The sequence below is a fragment of the Diorhabda sublineata genome, chromosome 9 (assembly GCF_026230105.1).
Source record: "Diorhabda sublineata isolate icDioSubl1.1 chromosome 9, icDioSubl1.1, whole genome shotgun sequence".
Taxonomy (NCBI): domain Eukaryota; kingdom Metazoa; phylum Arthropoda; class Insecta; order Coleoptera; family Chrysomelidae; genus Diorhabda; species Diorhabda sublineata.
Window position 1 is genome coordinate 12,327,415 of NC_079482.1, and position 27,025 is coordinate 12,354,439.

Here is a 27,025-nt window from a genome sequence, read left to right on the forward strand (position 1 = left end):
AATTGACAAATAAAAGAAAACTAATAAAAGAATGGAAAGTTCATACATGTCCTATAAAAAAATTTCTAAAAAATTGATTTTTTGACATTGAAAATTTTTTGGAAAAACATAGTCGAAAATTTTCCTCCCCACATCACTATTGGTTAGCACATTTGATTCAATCAGAGAATAAAAAATGTGCTCTAGATGGGAAGCATTTTGGCACATTTCTTGACATTCAGAGCAGATGGAAGAAATTCCTTCCAGAAATGCTTCCAGTCATAGAATCAATGTTGAGATAAATTCATTACTTGTTTTTAATAAAATTATTTTCCATCAAACCATGTATTGATGGAATTTATATCATAAATTATAATTTTTGGATTAAATGATGAACTGCAATCTTATTGTAACAATAATAATTACTTTTATATATAGTCTTTATTTTAATAAATAATGGTTTTTTATAGAAAGTATTTTTATTTTGACGTAACTTTATCAAAGTATTAATAATGACGTTTGTAGATGTAATTTTGTAACTTAAACATGAAAAGCTTCAATTCTAATTAAAGTCATTTGAACATTAAGGTATATATCTTCTTGTTTATATAATTTTGTATCTTTAAGAGTATAATTCAGTTTTCTCTTAATGAATCTAGGTATTTTACATCTATCTATGTCACGAAATAACTTACAACCAAAACATCCAATTCATTCTGTATTAAAAAATAGTACGTCGCCACGTCATTATTTCCTCAAAATCGATTTACCATTCTAATTTTACGCAGTCGCCCGACATTTTTAGAATCACTGTAAGTATGTATGAGCTGGTAGTGGGCCTAACTCGGGGCTATATATACATATACTTTCCGAGAAGATAGGATTCCGGGTACTACTCGACAGCAACAGAATCGACGCCCCTCCTGCCAGCCTTCTTAACGTGAAATGAAAACACGTTCTATCGTTCTCAGAAAGTTTACAACTCCCCCATCCTTATCTAATACAGAAGTAAACAGCCATTCCCCTTCTCTCTCTAAGCGTCATCTAGACAATCTAGCTTGCTTGTACGAATATCATTCGTTATACGACCGTTCGTGTCGTAAGTAGTACGATCAATAAATTAAAGATCTAACCTCAAAATAAACTTGTCAATGAGAATATAGTGTACATAAAATCATGTGCACTTGGATTGATGTTCGGACTAGTGCTAGTAAACATATTTCAAGTGTATAGTGTCATTTCAATTTTTCATTGGATTAAGTGCCTCTAATTGTAGTTATGAAAATGTGGTACATCCTCTACAATTCTCGTAGTTACTGTCTACACAAATTAATATAGGTAAGAACATTTTTATCAATGAATGTAACGTAAATACTGAATGAATAATGTTAGTGTTTCATTACTTCATTCTTCGAATTAAATTCATTTACTGGCATCCTGAATTTTGCTTCAATTACGACCTAATTTTTAGTGAATTCATCATTCATTTAGAATTTTTTTGTCAGTATTACAACGTTTCAAAAATAGAATGATATTAAGTAAGCTGCTTAAAATGTAAGCTATCTACAATATTTTTCAATTTCATTTGCGAAAGTATTAAAAAATTAATCTAAATTTCCATAAATAAAAGCACACCCACGTTTTTATTTTGATACATACACACGTGTGTCTCAAGGTTGTAATTAAATTTTCTAATTATTTCTATTTGTTAAAATTCACTCCTTATCCTCTATCATTATTAGTTTGTAGTTTTGTTTCACTATACTTTATAAATTATAAATTTTTAAACAAGGTTTCGCAAATTTTTTGAATTACCTTGAAGTATTTATTGCAATCGTATATGATAGATTTCGAGGAAGATCATTAACTTATATTAGCATGTAAACTATCAATAATTGTTCAGTTATTAAAAAAATTAATTTCAGTGATTAATAAATTATGTACTATTCAATTATATTATTCCCTTACAATGTTAAATATGATTATAAGTAAAAGTACTTATTTCGCCTTAAAATGACTTAAAATTGATTATCTATATATTAAATTGAACAATATACTGACTGAATGAATTATAAAAATTCGTAATAAGTATAAGATTGTTTGAAATTCCATAGGTATATTAATATTTTTTCCTTAAAATCCGGCATTAAATTTACTTTAGTTTTAATAAGCTTTAACGTTGAAAGTTTTGAAAACTTTCATGTATTTGTCACCTTTAGTTGAGCCCTTCTGGGAACACTAAATTCAGAAAATATCCTCATCCGAAGCTTGCATGCTAAAAATCCTGAATACGTAGGTATCCTATTATTCCTTCAATTTGTAGAGATTAAGTGGTATAATTTGGTATGTTTATCAAAGAAATTATTTTGAAATACATAAGTACAAGAATGTAAAATACATAAAAATAAACTATAATTAACATTCTTTTATGTAATGATCGACTATTTTTCGCATTTTTATAGGTACACTAAATATACCATAAATAAAAAATGACATGCATGTGTGTATTTCCAGTACTTCTCTTTAAACTCCAATGTAAACGACCCTGAATAGCAGTGGAAGCAAGCGGTCTTGAGATTTTTAAATGGAATTCATTATCTCAGATTTCTCGGTACCAACATTGAAATTTATTATCATCTCTTTCGACATGGTATACGTAGTTGCCGGAGATTTAATTATATTATTTCGCAAAATAATGTATTTGTACAAATTGTGTCATCAGTGGGTTTCTGTGGCGAATCTTAAAGGGGGATCTAGAAAAAATGTTCTATCGGAAATAAATTAACACAAGATGGACACGCAACACTAGAGAATAGTATATATAGTTTGTTTTTTTAGCGAGTATAAATTCAGTTCCTAATGTTACAAAAAAGATGCTTTTAATAAAAGATTTAGGTGTATGTGTATTTTCCCTTTAAAATTTTTCACGCTCACCACAATGTAAAATTAACTATAGTTTTTTGTTTTTCTTGCTGCTTTCTATCAATTAAGCTTGTGGTATTGATTTCCATTTAATATTCACAGGCAATTCTCATATTGTAATATACAAATTTTATAATTCCCAACTTTTGATATTGATTCATGCACTGCAATTATTAGCCATGTAACCAAATTAAGGGTTTCATTGTTTCCCACAAATTTATATATTCCCATGACACATTATTTTCCGCAAGCAAATATGGTATTTTAGATATTTGATAAATGTGGCAACACTGGAATATCTTTTGAGGTTCGGTTGATACTTTCTATAATATGATAAAGGCGAATATAAATATTCTACCTATCACGAATTTATATAATTAACGTGAGTTGGATTTGCATATTTTAGTTTTAAGAAAATTTCATCATCATTTCCGAAGAATTTTATTATTGATGTGAGTGCTTATAAAACCAAAAGGTGCTTAAGTTATTAAATCTTCAATGTAACTCTAAAATAATTGATACTATACAATTTCTCCAATATTAATATGACTCGTTAATAAAAAGTGGGGCATTTCAATACATTAATTATTATATGCAACATTTGATATTACAAAATATCGCTTGCTCAACCTACTCATTTATAAAATGTACAGTTGAGTTTCAAAAACAAATATTTCGACTGTTATAATGTATCTGTTGGTAGGTTACATCTAAACTCTCAGTTACATAAAATAAAAAATATGATATACCTAAGAACGTCATCTTCCTTACTTTCAACAGATGTTTTTATCTTAGTGCTCTCATGAAGCGAAATTGTACATCCATTCATGTATTTTATTATTACTGTTCTTAGCTTATCATATAAACGTTAGGTTAGGAAATATCTAGAATCCCAATTATTAAAGTTTGAAGGCAAGAGTAGCAATGTCTTGATACCAAACCATATCTACTTGTTTAACGGTAAGCATTAGACATTGGTGTTATTCTTGGTATGAGTATGTAAAACAAGGTTTTGTTTTCCTGAGCATTTTTCAATAGACAAGTCTTAAAAGTAGCTAAAATCCATTATTACGGCAACGTGAATGATCATATAAATTGTAGTTAAGTAAAAATAGCAAACGAATGTTTTTCAACGTATTGTTTATCCATATTCTGGAAGCTATTTTATTGAATAATTTTATGTTCCAATGAAACTGAAATTAGAGTCTCGGTTTAGTTACCACATGTGAAAGGCTTGAGAAGTCATGTGTATTATGAATATATTTGTATAGACGCCATAATTAAAATCTTTACCGATATTGGTTCATGGGTTTTGTTGACAGTGGTGTATCGATAAATATATTCTGATCATTATAAAGTATTTAGGATAGGTAGAAGCGACATGTAAGTTGAATTCTACTATTGAATCAGAGAGAAAAAGCATCCTTTAACCACCCTCTACTTCTCTGGACGCTGAACCAAAATAAGACTTCTTATTCTTCTCCATTGCTGTTCCCACCAATTGAAACTTTGATGTCATAGCGCTCCAATCGGAATAGAGTTTAGAGAGAGATAAAGAGTGGTATACCGATGTTCTTTCTCTGTCTATCAGCATTTCGAGCCCACTTGAATAAGCTCCAATACCTCGGTCTCTCTATCTTTAATATTAACTCTGCGGTTCTGATAGAAGTTCCTAGATTTTTGGTTTATTTACCGTTATGATAGATAAGGCGAAATATCGCTTTCAGCTATTTTTCCATTGATGTTTAATTAAGTGTTCGACAGGTAACATACATACTTGTTTTCCTGTAAAATCATTCATGTATTGGTTAGGCGTAACGGTTCAAAGAGCCTGCTAATGTAATTTAAACAATATCACATATGAAATTGTTCAACAGTGGTTTAAACCAAAAATTGTAGATCCCTTAATTTTTATTACTACTACCGGAAGATCAATAGTAACGGTTATTATTTGTCGTAATAATAATGGTTGTCACGGAAAGTAGGCACATAAACGGAACAAAAGTTACGTGTCCATTGTCAAATGTAAAAAAAATATTTATTTCTAGAAAATCGTATTTCCTGTAGTAATAAAGTGTCATTGAACTAGTAGTTTCAATTGTTTTAAAATACAGGTGAGTAGCTTTTATGAAAGTGACTTGGAAATACTGATATTATTGCTACATATCAAATTTTATTTTTTCTACGAAATGGGGAAACAAACCCATCAATGGATTTGCTACCTTATTGTGGTCGTTTTATACATCTTTTTGCAGTTACATTTTCAATCTTCATGGCACTACGAGAACACGGTGAAATGTCATATTGGAAGGGAATGAATAACACACTACAAATTATTAGAATTTGCGGGTCGCAGATTATTTTGGAAGTATTTCGTTGAGGGGTTGTCACTTATAGACTTGAAAGATTAGGCTCTTGGTTAAAGTACTTCTTAGATCTTTTTATATGTTTTTCTTGATAAATATATTTTTTACAAGAATCTTCTGAACAAATTTAATGGATTCAACTGAAAATTTTCTGCACTATTCGTATGAAAAACAATTTCATTTCGTTTATTTTCCACTAGTAATATTCGTTAGTATAAAAACTTTTTCTAGTGAATATTTACAATTGTATTTGGAGTTACTTTTTTGTACTCTCAATAATTATCACTAAACGCTTGGTGAATGATTATTTTCTAATCACATTTAAATATTATATAGCTACCGTTCAATTTTTACTGAACAATGGACATAACTTCACTATGCGCTGTCTTGATCACAATTAGTACTAATCAAACAATGGTTTAACAAATTAGTCATAGAGTAATTACAATCCATGGTTTTATCTATTGTTTAGATTTAGCTTTAGAGATATTCACCTGTATCTAATTGTGCTTCCTATGTACATGCCTTAGAAACACAAAACTATCTGGTACCCTTCAATGTAATTCAAACCAATCGTTTCATTTGATTACTAGAAAAAATTGTTTGGCAGCCGGAAAAAACATTCTCATGAGTTAATCAAATTACTTTTACATATATTTGCTAAAAAATGTATATCCGTTTATTTCGATGTTTATGCGAGGTTTATGCAAAATTTGTTTAAGGTGATAAATAAGGGTAGTTTATACTTACAATCCATTTCTGAATTAAACAGATTTTCGGAAAATTTGGTGAAACTAAAATGTCGGTATGGTTTTGATATATATCTAAATTATCAATATACTTTTTCAGATGAATAAAGATAAATTTCAGCAGACAATATTTACTAACAATTTGACGTTAAAACATAATTGTATTGAAAGCCCATTTTTCCTCACGATACTTTAACTATAAATAACAAAAATAGAAACTAGAAAACCACCAATTAATCTGTAAGTAAGCAGTTGTCTAATATCTAAATACAAAGATTAAAGATGAATAAAGTATATAAAAAAATAAAATTCTTGTTCCAATGATACAAATTCGCAAATTAATATAACAACAATGTAGCAGTCTAGACCATTAGCATCTACAAACTGTTATAAGTAACTTATCAGTCACTGTTTAAAAAAAAGTTATATTTAATTTACATGAATTTAACTATGTCTTTCCAACATTTTCTGTGTTTTCTTGTGATTAGCTTTTCTAAGTAACATAGCTATTAAAGCCAAATTAAAAATAAACTTGTTATTGCTTACTGATGTGGTCGCAATTAATTGTGTGTTGGTATTTGATAATTTGACACTGCAAATTTTCCGTAATTTTTATAATTTTCCTGAAAACATTCAAGTAAATTATGTTATTTTCTAAGTCCCAAATGGCTGCCGAGGAAATGTTACCCATTTGAAACAGCCGATTTTGAAAAAAAGGTACCTTGTTTTTTATACAATTGCTTCTTTACTCTATATGAATTACCATCAAAAATTTTTGGTTGTTAAAAAACTTTTATTGAATTTTCTTTCAAAAATCACTTCAAACAACTTTCCAGCGAGACCTAGATGCCATCTCTAATTATCAACAAATCTGTGTATAGCCTCTTGTAAATTGGCAGAACAGAAAAACCGACAGTAACTTAATGAATCAATGTAAAATTCGTTCTAAAATATTTAATCAATCTATCTTCAATAATGACATAATGGTTATCCCTTCTCCTCCTAAAAATTGTATATCGCAGTAGCAGGTATAATGAGAACAGCGAATAATACAAAAACATAAATTAACAAAGTAAACAATAAATAGCAAATGACCAAAAAGAGTAGTCTAAAAAATTTAATTATAAACAGTAATTATACTTGCGTGCATAGAAATCGACTTTTGACTTCAACTATATATATATATTTTTTTAAATTATTCATCAGATCAAAAAAAGTATGCTGTTTGAAAGACAATTTAATATATTTTAATATGAGTATAAATTTATGATAACTTCCTATGTACTACATAGTGAAATTAATGCATTAAGCAAATTAAGCTTTTTCATAATTAACATAAATAGGGCTATTGACAATTTAAAACACATAATTTCTTAATAATGGTTATGACCTCCTATTGCCTAATAGCATCTCTCGTACGATTAAGCGTAGATCTAATCAAGTTAGTTATTGTATCCTGTTAGTTAGCTCGAATTCTTTTTAGCTCATCCTATAAATGTTCTATCGGATTTAGGTCAGGACTGTATGTTGGCATAACCCGAAAACCGACTTCTACATTGTAACTGTGCACGGTTCTAGCAGTGTGCGATCTTGCATTGTCATGCGTAAAGATAAATTCGTCTCCAAAGTACCACATGAATTGCTAAAATATCCTGATAAGTTTATTGCATATTGAAGCATATTAAATTGATCGAATGAATAATTAAAAAAAATAGTTTCTATGCACGCAAGTATATTTGGATAATGAGTAAAGACAACAGAAGAAATTGAACTTGGAAAAATATCATTATTCAAATATATATTCCAAGAAACAAAAAGAACAAAAAATCGTGCAATTTCTATGAAGAAGTATTTTTGGTTGACATTGTGAAAAAATACAAAGAAACAGTGCAATAAAAAAAAGTGATACGGTAACTTAGAACGAAAAGGTAAAAAGGTCATGTTTCAGATAGAACCACAACAAAAAAAATGTAGGACAATTTAAAGATTCGCTGTAGAATTAATAACTTTTTGTTTACCTCAGGTCGTCGTTTAAATTTGTCAGTAAACGCTAACTATAAAACATGAAAAAACCAATAGATGTAGCTTAAATCAAGTTTGAGTTTTAAACTTCGCTTGTAACATTAGGCCTGAAAGTATGGTTATTGTGTCCCCGCCATCCTCGATCCTATAACTAGCTCTTTTGGAAGGAGTAAAATTACTGAAAAATTAAAACTTGGTTGATTTCAAACTGGAAATGTTTATAATCACAAATAATAATAGTGGCAATATTTTAGATTAGAATCATACTTAAAATAGAACGACAGTTTCGTTAAAGAACGAATTCAATTTATCAAGTAATAATGGTAACGTTTTCAATTTGAATTCGATATTTTTCAATTAAAAAAAGGAAACGGATTCCATATTTATGAACAAAATTCATCTATTTCTATTAATGTGATTAATTGGTGTCAGATTATCGCCAGTAAGATTGCTTTAAATTATTACTACCTCATGGAATTTTTAAAAATAAATATTTCTACACATAAACAACTTATTTTTGTGTCTAGCTTTACGTGTATTTCAAGATTTGTTTTTGTTTTTTTTTTCTGGTCTGGAGATATGTCTAAACAAATTGCTTTCGATCGTGTGAAATTCCGATCCGATTCCATCTCGAAATAGATTTTCTCTGAACTGTTTAGCTATAAGAACAACATTTATTTTAGAGGGAATCAAGTTAAATATAACGTTCGTATTCTAGAATTTGTTGCTAGTCATATAAATTTATTAGGAGACTGCTACGTGTTGGTCGCATTATTTTTGTTGGAAAATCTTGACACATGGAGGTTATTTATATACAACTCATTTTACTAGACAAATGACATAAATAGTAGAGACGCCATCCAATTGAAATACTAGTTTTCTTTCACACTGTTTTCACAACTTTCGTTTTATATATATTTCTCGATTGACTGACTTATTGCGAAAATATTGTGCACTTTATCAAAAAATACCAGTATGTAAGTTTAAAAAAGACCTCCTTAATATAAATTTAAATGTAATTTTCAAAAAACAAAATATAAAAACTGATCAAATACTCAGGTGAACTTTACAGATATCAATCATATTGTCCCTATATACAGTATGGTGCAAATGAAAGGAATAAATTCGTTATTTCATAAACCGGCGACATTAAGGTAAAACCTGAAACCCGTTGTATTTATTTTCAAACAGAATATTCATAAGGACACGATTCATTTTTGACGGCACATATATGAGCGAGATGATGTCATTGGTGAAATTTTTAAATGGAAATATTTGAAAGATCTTTTTATACCTATTTAGCCATATCTATATATCAGGGTAATTGATGTTTGTATTTGTCTAAAAAATTAATACACTATAATTAAAATAAATTGTATTATCCATTAAATATAATGAAACCCGTCATATTGTTAACCTTCAGCTGTAATTGTCATTGTGCGCAACTACTGAACAACGTTTTTACAAATTGGTAGATAAGTCGAAAAGGAACAATAAAATGTCCTCCCAGATCACCTGATTTGACTCTTTGATTTCTTTTTATGGGGATACTTGAAAAGCAAAGTAGACTAATATATACCTCAAAATATCATTGGGCTCCAAGAAAGGATACGTATTGAAGATGCACAAATAACTCCGGAAGTTATAGAGAAGGTTCGAGAAGAGTTCGCGGCGCGGCACGGCACGTCTTTCTCATTGTATTTTATCTGAAGGTAAACAATTGGAGCACTTAGTTTAGATTTTGTGTTTTTTTGAAATAGAAATCGCAATGCGTTCTACTACTCAGAAGATAAAAGGTATCTTTACAAATAGCCTGTTGAAAAATAAATATCGACGGGTTCCAGGATTTTTCCTTAAGTCGCCAGTTTTAGGAAATAACGAATTTAATCCACCATACTGTATATATGTAGAGTATTATTGAATATGGATTATAAAATCCTCATCATATAATTTGGCCGTCAAGGAAATATTGAGCAGTAAATTTTCAGTAATAAACAGAAGTTCTTCAACGTTTCTGAGTAACGTCATATATATTTAAGGATAAAAACGGTCATTTGCAAATAAAGAAAACAATCCAACAAGTCCTATCGACATTTTTTGGTTAAAAATCCCAAAAATTGGCTTATTCAACGCAAGTCTTGAAATTCGTTTAACCCAATTTGCCAAACACCATTTTTCGGTCTTCTAACATAAGCTACAATTTTTAGGATAGTAACTGTTTTTTTTTACAATTTTTTGTGGTACACTAAGGTCTATAGAGATAACGAATTTATAGCATTGATTCTTTATCATGTTAATATACAGCAATATTTTATTTGGATCGCGTCATTCATTATAATTGTTAACGTCATAAAGATTTAGTTTACATAATTTGTTATCTTATATGCTACCGTACTATAAACAAATAGGTCAAAGATTCCACAACTCAATTTATAATTGAATTGTACTGATGAAAATTTTCAAAAAATATATGATAGAGAAGTTCAGGGAATCGCTACCTAAAAATTAGATTTGTACGCTATAAAAAATTTCTTATTCAATTAATATATCACTTTTTTATTGGACATCAGTTAATCTATATGATAAATGGTACTTTTCAATCTGTTTCTGGAGATAACCGCATTACGTTTATTGTGGATAATTGAAGCTGACTATTTCTATTTGTAAAGGTACTTTCTATTTCGAACAGGAAACTTATAACTTGTTTTGTTTTTGGAGCTACATATGATGTATCTTTTATATTCTGATATATCATATAGATTTCCTTTTTAATCTCAAAGTGACATAATTATTAGAATTCAAAAAACTGGAACATTTTTTAACACAACAAAATTGAACAAATGAAGTTGAATATTACATTGCATTTTTTTAAATTAATTATTTTGAGTGGTTATTTATAGATATTCGATTTCTTGTGCTATATTCAAACGTTTCCACTTTCATTAGTAAATACTTTTTATTCTCCGATTTTTTTTGAAAACTTTTCCATTTTCTCTAATAAAAATTCTGGACTAATTGGTTTGTAAGGATAGGATTTCTGTTTTAAAAACCAATAGGATGACTGTGTTCTTCGTAACCTCGCAGGGGAGTAAAAAATTCCCTAACGACTTAATCACATAGTTTTTTGTATATGCTTTAGATTTCTCAGCTATCGACACAGCATTCAATATATTTAATTTTGACAATGATATTACAAAACAAGCTACGCATATTAATAAGATTAAGCTACGCTTTCGTCATCTACTAAAATGCAACAAATAAACGTCGATACATAAAATTTTGCATAAAATTCAGATTGTCAACAATTCTAGTGGCACACCCGACCGAAGCAGCTCCTCGACTGCTCAACTTAAATATTTCAGAAGAATTCATGTAAGATGAATTGGCTGGATGCTTAAATTTATTCATACCATAGGGAGCAAATAAAAAATAAATTTGCATAAGACATAACATCATAATATTTGAAGCAATGTTTATTTCTGTTTCAAATTTGCGTGATACAAAAATGTTCATCGGCTTTGATAGTTGTTTTGTCAATATACGGAAGCTGCTATTAATAGCAGCTGTATATTTTAATTTCAGATTTTCCGTGAATTGTATGCACGAGAAACTACGATAAATAAAAGGAATAAAAATTTACAAGGTAAAGGTAAAATCCGTATATAAATCGCTAACTAGAAATTATTGTATATTTACGAAGCAAAAACAACATAAACATGTGTTGTATTAAATAGTAATTCTAGAAACCTTTTCCATTGAGTCAGAAATCACTTTTAATGGAATTTCGTGAAATTAAATTGAACTATCAAAATTATTAATAAATTACAATAAATAACAAGTAAGACCTATTAATTTTCTAATCAATTCATTATATATGGACTTTATTTTGAAGTCGACTCGTATATTATCTGATTATTAAGAAATATTTATCTAGGTACCCAGCTGGTCGGGGCCTCTGAGACGGATTATGTTGTGGGTACTAGGTATTGGCACCGGCAGAGGTCTAATGTGCTTTCCGCGAATATCTCCCATTCAGACTTCTCGGAACCAAATGGAGAGAACTATTCACAATATATCTGTCTCAACTTTTTATAGAAAGTCTGTGTTAGTGCAGTAAATTTTGAACATAAAACTTTGTAAATTGATAAACATGAATTTGATTATTTCTAATTTTTTAAAGCATTAATTCTTTTTATTGTTAGCATAATATTGTATTTCGAATTTCGACTAATGATGTGTTAGAAATTTCATTGACAAATTATTAACCTCATAACCAAATAATATTTTCGTCAATTTGTTTTTATTCTAATACAAAAATGTTTTGTAGAAGACTCATTTTTAAATCATAATGTTATCGAGGAAGTCAAATTGATATGTGTTATTTAATTTTTTTTTATTTTAAGTTTCATCGACATTTGTTAGCTTAAGGAGTGACAATTTTATTTTAACAATAATTGCAATTCAATTATCCATTACTTTAAAGTATTTATCAAAATATCAGTCTTTTCTCGTACTACTAAATATGGGTGCACCGGTTGTCGACATACACGCACACCTGCAACGAAGCCCTGTCCTTTTCTTTCTTAGCAATCCAAGGCAACAGCCCCGGCACATAATACTGGGAAATTCGAATTTTGATAAGCAGGTATAAAAGAAAAATGTGTTTCTAGAAGGACAGCAACATCTAACAGCCATTGGCGTACTGATTTGCAAATTTATTTTTAGATGAATTGCTATTGTACAGGTTAAATAAATATTGTATTTATTTTTAAGTGACTTCTCTTGTCTATTGTGTATAACGTATACTGTTTCGCAAATCAGGAAAATTGGAATTAGTTGCAACATTAATTCGGTTGTTTATTTGTTCACAAACTTTTACCTTATTGTCGCTAAAAATTGTATTATTGTAAAGCATTAATGATTATCTGCCTATAATTATCTAATATAATTATTACACAAATAATAGGAAACTGTTAACTTTATATCAAGAAACTTGCTGCAATAACTAAAAAAATGGTTTTCGTAAACAGTTCCAACTATAATAAACGTCCTACATATACCTACTTTTATGGTTTTTCGACGAAATAATTTTTCTCAGAAAATAATAATCAGCAAATATTTGTAATAATTCATGTACTAAAACACAGTGAATTGTTGTACTGGGTAAACAACTGCTTATCAGATATATTCCTTTAATTGAAACAATGGATAATCAATATATTAAGATACGTTATAATTTGTAAAATTCAGAGAATGGTATGACGTAGGCATTTATAAATTGGGCTGCACTAATATCCATACATAAATTTATTTTTTTTCTTCAACCATTGGGTTGATATACCTTTATTTAAATTCTATTTTATCTTGTTTTGCTGAGAATGTTTACATGTATATATTTGATATTAATAAAAACTATGCTTAAACTGAACAAACATGAATTAAATGTTATGGCTTAAATAATTTTGAAATGTCTGCGAACAATGTCAAATAAAACGTTAGTCAAAAGTGGTATTAGGAATCAGTAAACCTAACTTCGAAATTAAAATGTAACGATATACGAGGAGTGATAATATAATTTAATTATATTTCCTTGGGTGAAATTCATTATAATTTAATTAATTAATTATTTTTTCACATCTCGTTATATTTAAATTTTTAACGCCTATTTATGAAAGCTGAAATTAGGTCAAGAATATTATCTTTTAAAAAAGCCATAAACAGTTCATTTAGACATAAAACCAATCACAATTATACATTCATATCCCATTCAATAATACCTGAACAAGCTATGTGTATTCTGAGAACAGTTGTTTTAAATATTTGTTTTTCTTTTTCAGTATTGAAGTATTGGGCATGGCATTAGCGTGCAATGTTAGGCTGTAGCGTGGTATGTCCAAACTGCAAGCACGAATTCCAGTGCTGTCCTCCGAATCAACAATGTTGCAGTACGAGGAGATCTTTGCACGTGCTAAGTGGAGGTGGTTTGGTGACTACTTTGGCGCCAAACCCAAGTCCATGTCCTTCCCCACAAGTATCTCCAAGCGTGCCTCTATCATTCATTCTACCTCCGTTCGCTACCCCCCTGCAGTTTGCCCCAGCGCCATTAGAAAACAATTCCGAAACGGAACTTCAAAGACTGTCGGACACCGTACGGGCTCTGCGCCTATCCGGTTGGTATTATGAAGGTATAACTTATCAACAAAGCCATGAACTATTGAAAGGAACGAGTGTAGGAAAGTTTTTAGTGCGAAATTCTTCGGACCCTAAATTTCTCTTTTCTCTTAGTGTTCAAACTGAACGTGGACCTACTTCCGTGCGTTTATTCTATACCAACGGGTATTTTAGATTAGATGCCCAAGTTCATCTCCAATCAGCGATGCCGATGTTTCCTAGTGTTATTGACTTGATTCAGCATTATGTACAACAAAGTAAGTTGTGTCGTAATAATGCGCAGGTTTGGGTCGATCAACAAGGTAAATGGTACTCTTCCATATTATTAGAGAAACCTGTCAGGAAAAAATCGAAGCCACCTAGCCTTAAACATTTGGCTAGATTGGCCACGCATAAAGCATTGCAAGACGCTGCAAAACCTCGTTTAGCGATGCTACCTCGTCCACATACTCAGTTGGAATTACCCAATTCCTTGATAGGTTACTTGTCCGAGTATCCTTTTTATATATAACTTTGATTGGGCCAAAGACTGGACTGGTCGGTACCTTTACATACCGACATCAGGGAACACCAATAAAAGTATTCTAAAATAGCACTGATTTCGGTGTTTAATTAGGTAGGTTAACAAATTGGTAAAAATAAAACAATTAATTCTGTTTGTTGAATGGAACTTAAATTTGTACACTGGAAATAAGTCAATGTTGAAATTATTAAAACAGAAATTTCAATATTACTAATGAAAGGCTTCCATTATTAAAGATGATACATAATTGATTAAACCAAATTCATTTCAGATTAACTCTGTACTGGATATATCTAAGATATATCGATTTTTAAGTAGCAATTATTATGTAACATTGATACATTTCCACAGTCGAAACTGCTGGTTAGTTTGACTGTTTTAACTGTACAGAAATTTAAACAAGGTGCCGCAATCAGAAACAAACAAATTTTTCGAATATTATCGTAGGGTAAAATTATTTATTATAGCAAGTAATCCTATTTATTATTACTCTAACGATCTTTAAACTTTTAAAAATAAGTTATTGCTAGTTACATAATTCTTTTCTAAAACGTGGTGCGTCCAATAAGGGCCTCGAACCACATGTGACCCGTGGGACACGATTTGATAACCACAACTATATATAATTTATATCATCCATTCAATGCATCTATAAAATATTCTACAGTGGTGCATTTCTATAGTCAAACCTTTAATTTATTTGATTGAATATGTTGTCATAAGCATTGAAAACGATTACAATCATAGATATTTTCAATACATAGGTATTCTTTATTTTATTTATTAACATTTATATCCACTCGGAATGGAAACTGTCAATGAACCTACACAATCAAAAGTCTCGGGCCTCCTGAAACTTTTAAGTCTGTTTATATTTGGTAATTTGGATTCCCTAAGCACACATGGTAATTTGGTTTCCCTAAACACACAAACTATATTGAAGTAAAAATTATTTTGTTTGTCAAGATCTTTGCTAAGTGTTCCTTGATAGCGAAAATAAATAAATTAAGTTAATAAAAACACCAGACCACTCATCAAGTGTTGCGTCACAGTTAATATCTCTAAAAAACTATCTGCAGGTATAAGTTGTTCGCTCTGATGACAATTCCGACTTATACCATCAAAACTAAGTCCACAAATTATTTTATAGTACGTAGACTTTTATGTCTTTTCATAGCTTTTACAACAGTTATTGCTCAAGTTCTTTATTCAAATATACTGATAGCTTTTCAAAGAAATAGTCAGTAAGAGGATTCAAGTAGAAAGACGACTGAATTCTTGCTATCTGAAGTTACCAAGTCAGATACGTGCTTGAATGAACATTAATTTTTCAAGCCGATCGTACAAGACTACGTCTATACCAACTAATCAAACGTGAATCCTATTGAATATAGCAAACTTCCAATAAAATATTTTTGTCACCATTCAAAACTCACATTTAACTTTAAATGTATCATTTAAAACGCTTGCCTAAAGATAGGCATATACTTTTGCCCTTTTATAATTTTTCAACATATCTAACCTATTAAAAATGTATCAAAAGGTAGATTTAATTGGTCAGTTTTTTCCTCGTAGAAAAAAAATCAAAGGGACAGTAAGGCTGGATTAAACTGTACCAATATAGGTAATTTTTGGGCTATCATGAAATTCTATATTTACCAAAAACTTTTAGTTTGTTCAAATTATTTATTATGAAATTTCTTTTGTTGTTTTTTATTGTCGCACCTGAGAAAAACAAAAAAGTTCTGTAATATGAAAAATATATATATATAAGTTCCTCAAATTTTATTCTTATTTATATACCAAATTATTTTCATTTGTTTATTTATCTAAATTGCTAAAACCAATGTTACTAAAATTATTGTTTTTTTTACATTTATGAACACTGATTCACAGTTTGATGTTTTTAATAGTCTAAATAGGGATAACGAGGTATATAGGTACCTATATAACTCAAAAATAAGAAATGTTCCTACTGTGAAAATAAAATAAATACATCGCAATCTCTTAATACAAACTTCAAACATAGCATAATGAACAATCAATTCTAAGATTAATATTACTATTTTGGTCCCACTGTGCATTTCTTTTTGTTTTCTGTTATTTATATATTTTTTAAAATTCTACCATTTTCATAAAAAATTTGTAATTCACTTATATAATGTCAAAATCAAACTTGTATATTGTACTAATGTGTGTCCTTGGTATAAGTAACATAAGTTCCTGATAAATATTTAGTTGCACTTATTTTGAAAATAAGATAGTGGGTATTGGTACTACTCAGAGAATATTGTCAAATATTTCTAAATCAAGTTCATTTTTCCATTGTAGGATACCCAATATTATTTGTTTTCAATCAACTGACAAAACATGCAAAATTTTTCTCGAAATTAATATATACGTACATCTGACGAATCTCAATTTTAAATGTTGCATGTTTCTGTCAAACTTGAAACTATGTACATATTCATCAAATTCTCAGATCGTTATTTTAAAAATATTATCTAATACTATAATTATATTTATCACAGCTGTAGCCATAAATCACTACAAAGGATATCATGCTCAAAACTTTCTGATAAACATAATTTTCTAAAGAATAATTGGGGCTGAATCGAAAATAACCCTTAACATTTCTAGGGAGGCTGGAGTTTAAATTCGGAAATACGTGTTTGAATCTAATCTGTAGCACAATAGGTAGTAAAATTATATAGAATATTTGAGTTAAATATAGCAAACACTATAGTTTAGATGAACAATATTAACTTCTAGCTTGAACGGACAAGCAATTTGCTTATATCATATTTTGTTATGTACTGACTAAAATCGTGAAAAGCCGCAATAATATGCATGTAACCAAATTATTTTGGAAACTATATCCATAACTCTTCCACTATTGTTAATGCACTTTCTTCCACAATTGCGAGCAACTGGATAGGCGATTCGCAAAATATCCATAACCGGAAACCTGTTATTTAAATTCTAACTTCAAATTCACTATGTTTAACCAGATCTCATTTTAAAAACACGAATTATCCCTTTGAGACTATTAGAAAATATAAGATGAAGTATCAAAAACCCCTGCTCCTACCAACATTGCAGTGGTATCTGTTGTTCGTTTAATAGTTCTACTAAAACCTGATTATTTTAACTAAAAACTTGTTGTTTTTCAGCAAATGCTAGTGATTTTAGCTGAAGTCACAACTTAACGCTAACGCTAAGACTTAATGCTTTAATATAAAACTTTTTTATTCCCATTGCTCATTATTTCACTAATTATTTTCACACACATACATATATAAATTTTCTCTAATAATATTGTGGAAAAAAGTAAAATTAAGATTTTCTGTCCATAAATTTATAAATGTATAAGTTTGTTCTGCTGTAACATTTCCAACTCTAGTGTAGTGTTTGAGCTAGCTTCAGCCTTCTGGTCAGTTTTTTTTTTGGTATACCAACTATAGTTTCTAGTATAGAGTTTCTTCATGGATCCTTCATAGATAATTGAAACTAGCGTAATATATGAGTTATATTTATACTATTTATACTTGTGTGCAGAACAAATCTAGTCTAAACAATAGGTGTAATGATCTGATTATTTGACAAATATTGTAAAAAGATGGACAAACAGAATTTCTTGAAAGAATAAAAATGTATAATCATGAATGTATTTATACAAGGTAAACATGGGTGTGAATGCAATCAGAATGTTTGTTTTTAGTCTAAATGTATTTATTTCTTTAGAACAATTATATTATTTATTATTAAGAATAACATACCCACATTGTTTCATTCCAAAACCCACATCTTCTCTAATTAATTATGTACTATAACTGATTACGTAAGTTTACAAATGAGATGAGAAAATTATTGAAATAAAACGTACTTATTTAATAAGAATATTGTAAGTATATGTTCATTAAAAAACTGTATAAATAACAGGACGTGACGTTGTAGAAGAGGCAAAAGGTCAAAAACAATAGCCTTTACCTAATCAATGGTTAATTAAGATTTGTGATTATCTTTTGCTTTGGTAAACATAAATTTTTTATATTTCTACCACTTACATCTATGAAACTTTATAAGCAGTATCGATTAAGAACCACATATGAAGATTATTAATTTATTTATTTATTATAAAGCCGTGGAATTGTTGGAAGACATGAATAGTAGATTTAAATGCATTTTTTCCTCAAAATGAAATACTAAAGTTCTTTCCATTATATAATTTAATAGGTACAAGATTCCCTTGAATATTTTGTGATGTATGTATTACAAAATATTCAAGGGAATTACACTAGCAGAAAACAGCCCCTTAAATTTGAAAAGTTGGACCAGGGTAAAACGACACACTCCTCTTCCTTAATAACATGACACAGCTATTTACAAATCTCTTGGTGATCTCCTGTCCTCTAACATTTTCCACCTCTTTACTCAGTTTTATGATTTGATTACATGTTCATAATTCAGATCGAAGTCCCGGTATCAATATGAATCGTCTGAAAAGATTACTTATGACTATTTCCAAATAGATGTCTTCTCGTCATAGGTATAAAAACAGTTTTGATTCTAGCACTCTTAGTGGGCCAGTCACAGCATAAATATGGTATTAAAATGTATACATTGTTTCTCGAAATGATTTCCGCTATACTCAATACCCTTCTTCAGACGTATTTCTTTTAATGGATCCACATAATGTGTCCTATACTACGATTAACTCCTTCTGAGCAAATTACGTCATTTCGGATGTGATTCTATATTTTTGAAATTTTTTGTGTTGATTGAGCAGGATGGAGGGTTGTTATATGAAAATACCACGACAGCATAGAAGGTCTTGATTTCAGATTTTCAATACTAGATAACTGCGACAAACAAACTTCAATAAGTATACCAGCAAGTGTAACTGTTTTTGAATGATGAATAATAATAATAAAGTGAACAAAGCAAATTCCTTGAATTTTAATTCTCATTTAGAATTTCACTCTTTTTATAATCTCCCCCCTTTTAAAATTCCACTGTCATTGTTATTTCGATATACATAGGTGTATTTAATTTTAAGAATTTGTATATGTACACTTTCTTCCCTTTAAACCCTGCTAGTAACTTATCAGAGATTCTGTTCCTGTACTATTGTTCTTCATCAATGAATTGTTATATCAGACTCTATATTGATGTTTAAACTTCTGTAAATATTTATTAAATAAAACTGACAAGTCAACGTCAAGTAAATTTTAATCACACTCATGTGCGGAACATACTATACTGAAATAATAAACAAAAAACAATCACTTATTAGCGAAAAAAAAAATAAAGGACATAAGGCATTCTTAACTGAATACTCTCCCTTTTCAAACGAGGAAAGAAAGTTTGCTATGTTTGAGTCTGACTTTCATATTAGATGTTTTTTAAGTCCAGAAGTATTTCTCTGTGTTACTTGTTTTTACACAAGTCGAATAACATATAGACAGTGCTTCTCAAACGTCCCCTCCCTCCTTTTTTCTTTTAAACGGTGATACTTAGTCTGATGACATTTGGCGCGTGAAAATGTACTATTATGTTTCTCTACTAGTAGTAACAGATGGGACCTTATGGCAAGTGACACCTCATTTGAAAGGTATTTAGAATACCTATCCAATTTCATTTGTTTGGGTTGAAGAACATAAATAAACACAACAATTTGAGTTTCACTTCTAGTTAATAAATATTTAAGAAAAAGTTTTTATAATAATTGTTCAAAATATTCTCCATCTACTTCCTGGCAGTAAAACATGTCTTGTCAGACTCGTGTCAGTGAGAATTGCCCTACTTTCTTCAATAATTTGTTGTATCCCAACAAAAAAAATTTAAACGTGTTAGGTCCGGTTATCGAACTGGTCATTCTATTGGACCATGTCGTCCAATCCATCTGCAAAGATATTTCTCATCTAGATAACGTCTTACTGCAAAGTAATACTGTACAGGAGCATCATCTTGTCAGAACGTTATTTCCAAGTTATCAAATCTATCTGGATTGTCTTCCAGATACCTTCGCATGTTCAAAAAAGAGGACCGACTTCGGATTCCTACAAATACCTACCCAGATATTTACTTTTAATGGGAACTATGTACGTTTATAACGAAGCATGTGACGATTTGTCACTCCATAACTCATATTTTGGGTAAACTTCAAACAATAACTTAACTTGAAAAATTGAAGATAAATTCAAAAACTTCACCTTTTTCGTCAATTGACTGTAGACGGATTTTTGAATCTTTAGTATCTAATTAATAGCCAAACTCAAATTTTAGTGTTTATTTATTAATTATAAAATTAATTATAAAATAATATAAAAAATAAAAATAATTATAAAAAACATCGTAAATCCAAAAAAAAACAGTATTATTGAATAGGTGTTCTAAATAACTTTTAAACGAGGTGTCACCAGTGTCAAGGTCAGTTATTGCCTACCTGAACCTTTCACTCTCCTTACCGGCGTTCCACAAGGCTTCATTCTAGCCCCCTTCTATACATAATCGATATTTATGATTCCCCAGTCCCTCTTGAGACTTTGGGGAGAGAGGCTCCGCATCCGCATATAAATCGTCTATCTGGGAGTGAAATTCAATCATACTCTCAGTTGGTAGGTAGTAGTACTGAATGATACTCTAGACAGAGTACGTAGTTGAACTTGTCTCATCAAGGAACTCGGAGGAAAATTCAAAAGAAATCCCATAATCGAATATAAAGCAAACGTCTATAGCACCTTACCTGACTATCTCCTCAAAAAACTCTTGATCTGCGAGAAGTCAATTCTCTGGTACTGCGAATACAATCGCTGATTCGGCCCCAGTAACACCGTTTAGGTCAATACTGACATAACCCCTATCACAAGCCTTCTAAATGATCTCCAAGCCCGTTATGTAATTCAAACTTTCGAATAAAATAATAATGGTGCCAAAAAAACTCTGGTTCGCCAATATACGACTCCTCGCCTCAAAGTCTAAGAGAAAACTCCTCTGCCCCTTCAGCTGCTAGCAACAGCATACAAAGACCTCTCTGAAAACTACCTTAACTTCTCCCATAGCCATTAAATGAAACCCTCCTCTCACAGCTCTATAATCGTCGGTTTTGCATGTTGTCTGCGGTTCTATTGTAACCTTGTGGACTGGTTCTCCAGCCAAATGGTCGACAGTAGGGAATAATGCAGCCGCAGCTGTAACCACCCAAACCCCAATTATCCGCTTTCCTATTAAATAATAAAAGTCGTTCGTTTTTGTCTTCTTCAGCTTAGAGCAGTGCAATCACAAACCAATCACCACAACCCCAGTTCTGCAGAGGAGAAACTCCTATATCAGAGCCAGTTCCAACATATATCTAACAAATCTCTCTTCACGTTTCAAGATCATTTTCACGCTCCAAATTTCATCAATCTAAGTATCACCCTTAAAAAAAAGATGGAGTAGGTGTCTTTTGAGAAACATTTTATACAGTTCCTTTACTTGAAATTATATTAAAAATCACCAAATTTGCTCTTAAACTTGCGCATAGACGGTGGCGCTACACTTTCATCACTTGCTAAATTACTTATAGTTGGTAAACATTACATCACTCAATATGTCGTGTGACTGGCACACACATTGTGCTGCCATTGACAAATCCATATAACATTTATGAAGTACCAACTTTCAAAAGGCTATGTGTAAAATTTCATGACATTTCGATTAGTTAGAAAAAAGTGACAGCTATTTAAGTGAAGCTACTTTTGTTATTTCCAAAGCATAAGTGTTATCCGAACTCTGCTCCATCAAAAAGACTCTTTTGTTATTGGTTTGCTGAATTTAAACATGGTCGTACAGACACCGATGGTGGTGAACGTTCTAGTCGTCCAATTGAGATGGTTACTCCAGAAAACCAAAAAAATCCACAAATTGGATATATCTATTATGGTAAACTAGCGCCGCACGAGCCCCTCGTGCGCGTACACGGCGCTATCCGCTAATACCATGTGTTGTTTTGGCGTGAGTCTTACATATTTTAAAAAAAAGAAAAATTAATGTTGCAAAATTTTTTTCTTAGGGTTTAGAATGTACCATTTTCTGACCTTTGACCCGTCATATCTCGAGAACCCCTGATGATATCAAAAAAAAATTGTTTCTGGCCACCCCTGAGACTTAACCCTTTCCAACGATACCCCACTTGACTTTCTAACGTCAATAGTCTAGGAAGAGTTAGCGGGCACAAAAAAACCTTAATGTGTTAAATATAAAGATTGAAATTGCGTGAGATAGCTGATGCCGTGAAGATATTAGAAGGCAGTGTGTTGTTTACCATCTGTTTTTATTGATTAGTCACTCGACTTATTAAGTGATGTGATAACTACTACTGTCACTAAAAAGGACTAGTGTTCCATGTCATGTCATGAACGTGGTTATCTTATTTTTTAGTGTACTGATGTTATATACTCTAACAAATAGCTTCAGCTTTCTTTTATATGTACTCACTATTATTATCAGCTGATTCTCAAAAAATAAAAAGGCCAATTTTATATACTATATACTAAAATCGAAGGTGGGTTGAGAGTTATTTGTAGCCATGTTCGTCAAATAAACTGTTTACCGGTATATCATTACACGGTATGTAATTCAATAGAAGGATAATTATCATTTTGTATAAAAAATCAACACTATAAAAAAACAAAATGCAGAAGGATTTCAATAAATGCATTCATGTAAAAATTGAATTACTACTAAAAATTTCTCATTTGATATGGGTACTTCTGAGGATACCACTGTTTGAGATAGTTGAAAATCAAATGAATTGAAGTGACAGGAAAGTGAATTGAACATGTAAACTAAATGTCCTACAATGAAATAAACTTACAGTATTTAAAGAATACTAGAAGTAATGAATACAGAACTACGAATATAGATGACTAATAAAAAAGATGAAATTGTTGACTTTGGTAACGGTATTTTAATGTTCAATGAATGCTAGAGATCGTAAGGTTATTTTTCTACTTTTGCGCGAGGTTAAAGAGCCTCACGCATCCAAATATCTTGTTTGCAGATTTCAAATTTAACTTCTTATAGTAAATTGTTCATTCATACGAATTTTTGTAATCTCTTTCGTTTTTTCCACAACTTTTCTTTAGCTAGAACTGAACTAACTGCATCCGTACTTTTCATGTTCTACCTATTTTATTTAATTTATTCATTATTCGATAGTTTATTCTTAGTGGAAAACTTATTTTAATAATATTGTCTTTCACAAAATTTGGAAACGATTTTTTATTTTTTTTTTTCTATTAAAGTTTTATCAGTTTTTCAATCTATACGTGGAAAACATGCAGATACATTACTGTTGCCAGTCCTAAAATCACAAAAGTAAGAAAGGCTTTTCAACTATAAAAAATTATTTGGGTCAGTGTTTTTAATCCTCTCACTTATTAATACGTACGCCTTTATGGTTTAACTATTGTTCATGAAGAAAAATTTCCAATGCAAATTCTTAAATAATCAATTTCCTGTACATACAATATATTGATACGATTCATGTTCTGAATGACTGTTTTCACCGATAATAATAATCAAAAAAGCCCATTTGCGTTCCCCTTGTAATTTTTCATTTATCGGTAAATGACATACTTATCATTTCTAGAAATGTGATAAGAATTCTACCTGGAATTGATAAATGTATCATCATTCAAGTAATTGCGATAGTCGTATAATTGGCTACTAATAGTAGGTACAGGTATATATGAGTTTTCGTTTGAATTAGTATGACGTGCTATTCTTATATTTGAAAATTTAACTTTTATGTTCAAGGTTTGGAGTGAAAAAGGAATTCGTAATTAAATCTCCCATAAATAAAAAAAATGGTCTCATCACATTACGCACAACGCAAATTTCTAATGGATTCATATAAACTTGTATTAAATGTTCTTCACATTAGACATCAAAAATAACCATAAAACTTCCCAGTGGCATCGACGAATGACAATTCATCTCCACAATTTCTTAACGTCATAAGCAAAAAACTTTCTCCACATGGTTTTTCAGATTCCATCTATTGCAAACCCTCTTGTACTAACTGTTTTCTCAATGCCCACTATCCTCTTTCCATTTTTACACTTGTGTCATAATCCATCTCTTTGTGTGAAGATTCCAGTCAACCATCAGAAATAAAATTTTTGAATCAAAACGGTCACAACAAAAACACAGAAACATTCAACTCTACCACCAATAAACAACTCTATTGATTTAAATAATTAATAAAAAATATCCCTGCCTCATATTTAATATGTGAATATGGCAAATTTGTAAGCTTCTCAATATTTACACAATCTTCAAACTCCAACAGAAACTCTTCCGCCTCAAATCTGATAAGGATTATATTTCCAACGAAAAGAATGAAGTATCTAAAATTCCTTCCTTGGATTGCTTTCCTTCGAAACCAATCAACTTATCTCCGCCAAGCAAAGGAACACTTGGTGTTTGTTAAAAATTCCAGTATTTTCTTCACCGTAATTGGGCAAAAAAACTTCCCTCAACAGTAACGCACCTACTACGCCCGCCTCAAAACCAAGAAGTGCCTTATATATCCCACCATGACATCGATCTCCTTGATTACCTCAAAGGCAGTAGTATCCTTTTTTTGTTTTTCGGCAAAATTACAAGGAGCAGACAGGTTCCTGCTTTGGAAACAACAGGAGGAGGTGTTTTGTTGCGTATAGTAAGCAAATTGAGACTACAAAATAGGCTCACTTTCTAAATTAATGAACAAGTAATCGCTCACCTCCACCAAAAGTACTACTTCTTGGCTACATCATCATCGTAATATAGCCAAGGGCATCTGTCCGTGTTTCATCAGCTGCGGCAAAAAACGTTGAAGAATATTGAATAATATCCTCCTCGAAGAGCATGACGCTGGTCGACCATTTTGTCGATATCTAATCTCCGATGGCTCACAATTGTGAGAAGAAAAGCATAAACAATTCTGTTGAATCTCATCAGAACAATGTGATAATCTTTCGTTCAGATTCTCTAATCCAAATTGAAAACAACATCAAGCAGCGTTGCATTTTATTTTATGTAAATATATTCCCGCCAGCATACTCCTAACACGCCACCAAGAGGTGAAAAAATTGTTCGATTGTCTAATCTTACCTTCCCGAATAATACGTTTGGTATTTTCTAAATTCTTTCTAATTCTAGTTTCGTTAACTAATGGAGTTACTACCAAGTCAGTTATATTATTTAAGATTCCCACTATATTCACCTTTTGTATAAGACTACAACTAACTTATGGTACATTCCACTTAACGGTCGCAGCGTCTGAAATACTCTTTCGAGCGTTCCACATGACGACTATGATGTTGTAGTCGCGTCGAGTACGTTACTTATGAAGTAGTGATTAACGCTCACGACGACCCATGTCAAGAAGTGGGTCGAAGTGTCGAAGTGAGCTTTAAGAAGAATTTTCAAAAATCAAAGCAACAAAGATTGCAATCCTGAGAATATCATTATTTAATACGATAAGGGATATTATAAGTCCTTTTGAACATTCTTGTGACTCATAACTAAATATCTTTATGGTGTAACAAACATAGATTGCAGAAAGATTGCCTACGAAATGGCCAAGGATAATACTATTAGAATAGAATGAAATCATGTGTATTTTTAATTTTTTGTAAGTAAATTAGGTGTTAAGTTATTTCCAATATATCAAACCGTTTTCAGATGTTTTTATTTCAAAAATGTGGCAGATATACCAATAATAAAGATCAGTGGTTCACTGCAGGACAGTTTACCCTACTTAGAACTAGAGCGTAGTTAATAATAATTCTTAAAAAAGTGAACTATCACATTTCACATTAACAGGCGTACTGATTTATACATTATCTCAAGATTAAGTTTATCATTTATTGATTAGCAAATATATAACTGATTACACTCATTGATATTTCTTAGAACAACTATGTAATATGTTTTAATACGACTTGGAAAAATAATAATCGTCAAAAATAGTCGTTATTCTCAGTATTGCATAGATATAGTAGTTGACTTTTAGTGATTCAATGATAAATTGATAGACTTCTTCGAAAGCATATATAATAAAACAGTTTTTTTAATAAACACTGTTTGTTACGCTACGTATATTTAAAAAATGATCCACATTATCTGCTATAACCTTCAAACAAGTTAAATGCCATGTAAATTCCAATATTTTTAGTGGTGAATGTTCAACAAATGTATCTGTTCTTATTAATATTTGGAAATTAAAAACTGTAATAGGTAAATTTCTTAAATTGGGG

At 30.5% G+C, this 27,025-nt stretch overlaps 1 protein-coding gene across 1 annotated transcript; it reads left to right on the forward strand.

Moving 5' to 3' along the window:
* The first annotated feature begins 1,006 nt into the window (after positions 1 to 1,006).
* LOC130448970 (suppressor of cytokine signaling 2-like) lies at positions 1,007 to 16,406 on the forward strand. Its single transcript, XM_056786595.1, has 2 exons — positions 1,007 to 1,317; positions 13,876 to 16,406. Exon 2 carries the CDS (start codon positions 13,908 to 13,910, stop codon positions 14,718 to 14,720), a length of 813 nt encoding a protein of 270 aa, XP_056642573.1. The 5' UTR covers positions 1,007 to 1,317; positions 13,876 to 13,907; the 3' UTR covers positions 14,721 to 16,406.
* The last annotated feature ends 10,619 nt before the right edge of the window (positions 16,407 to 27,025 follow it).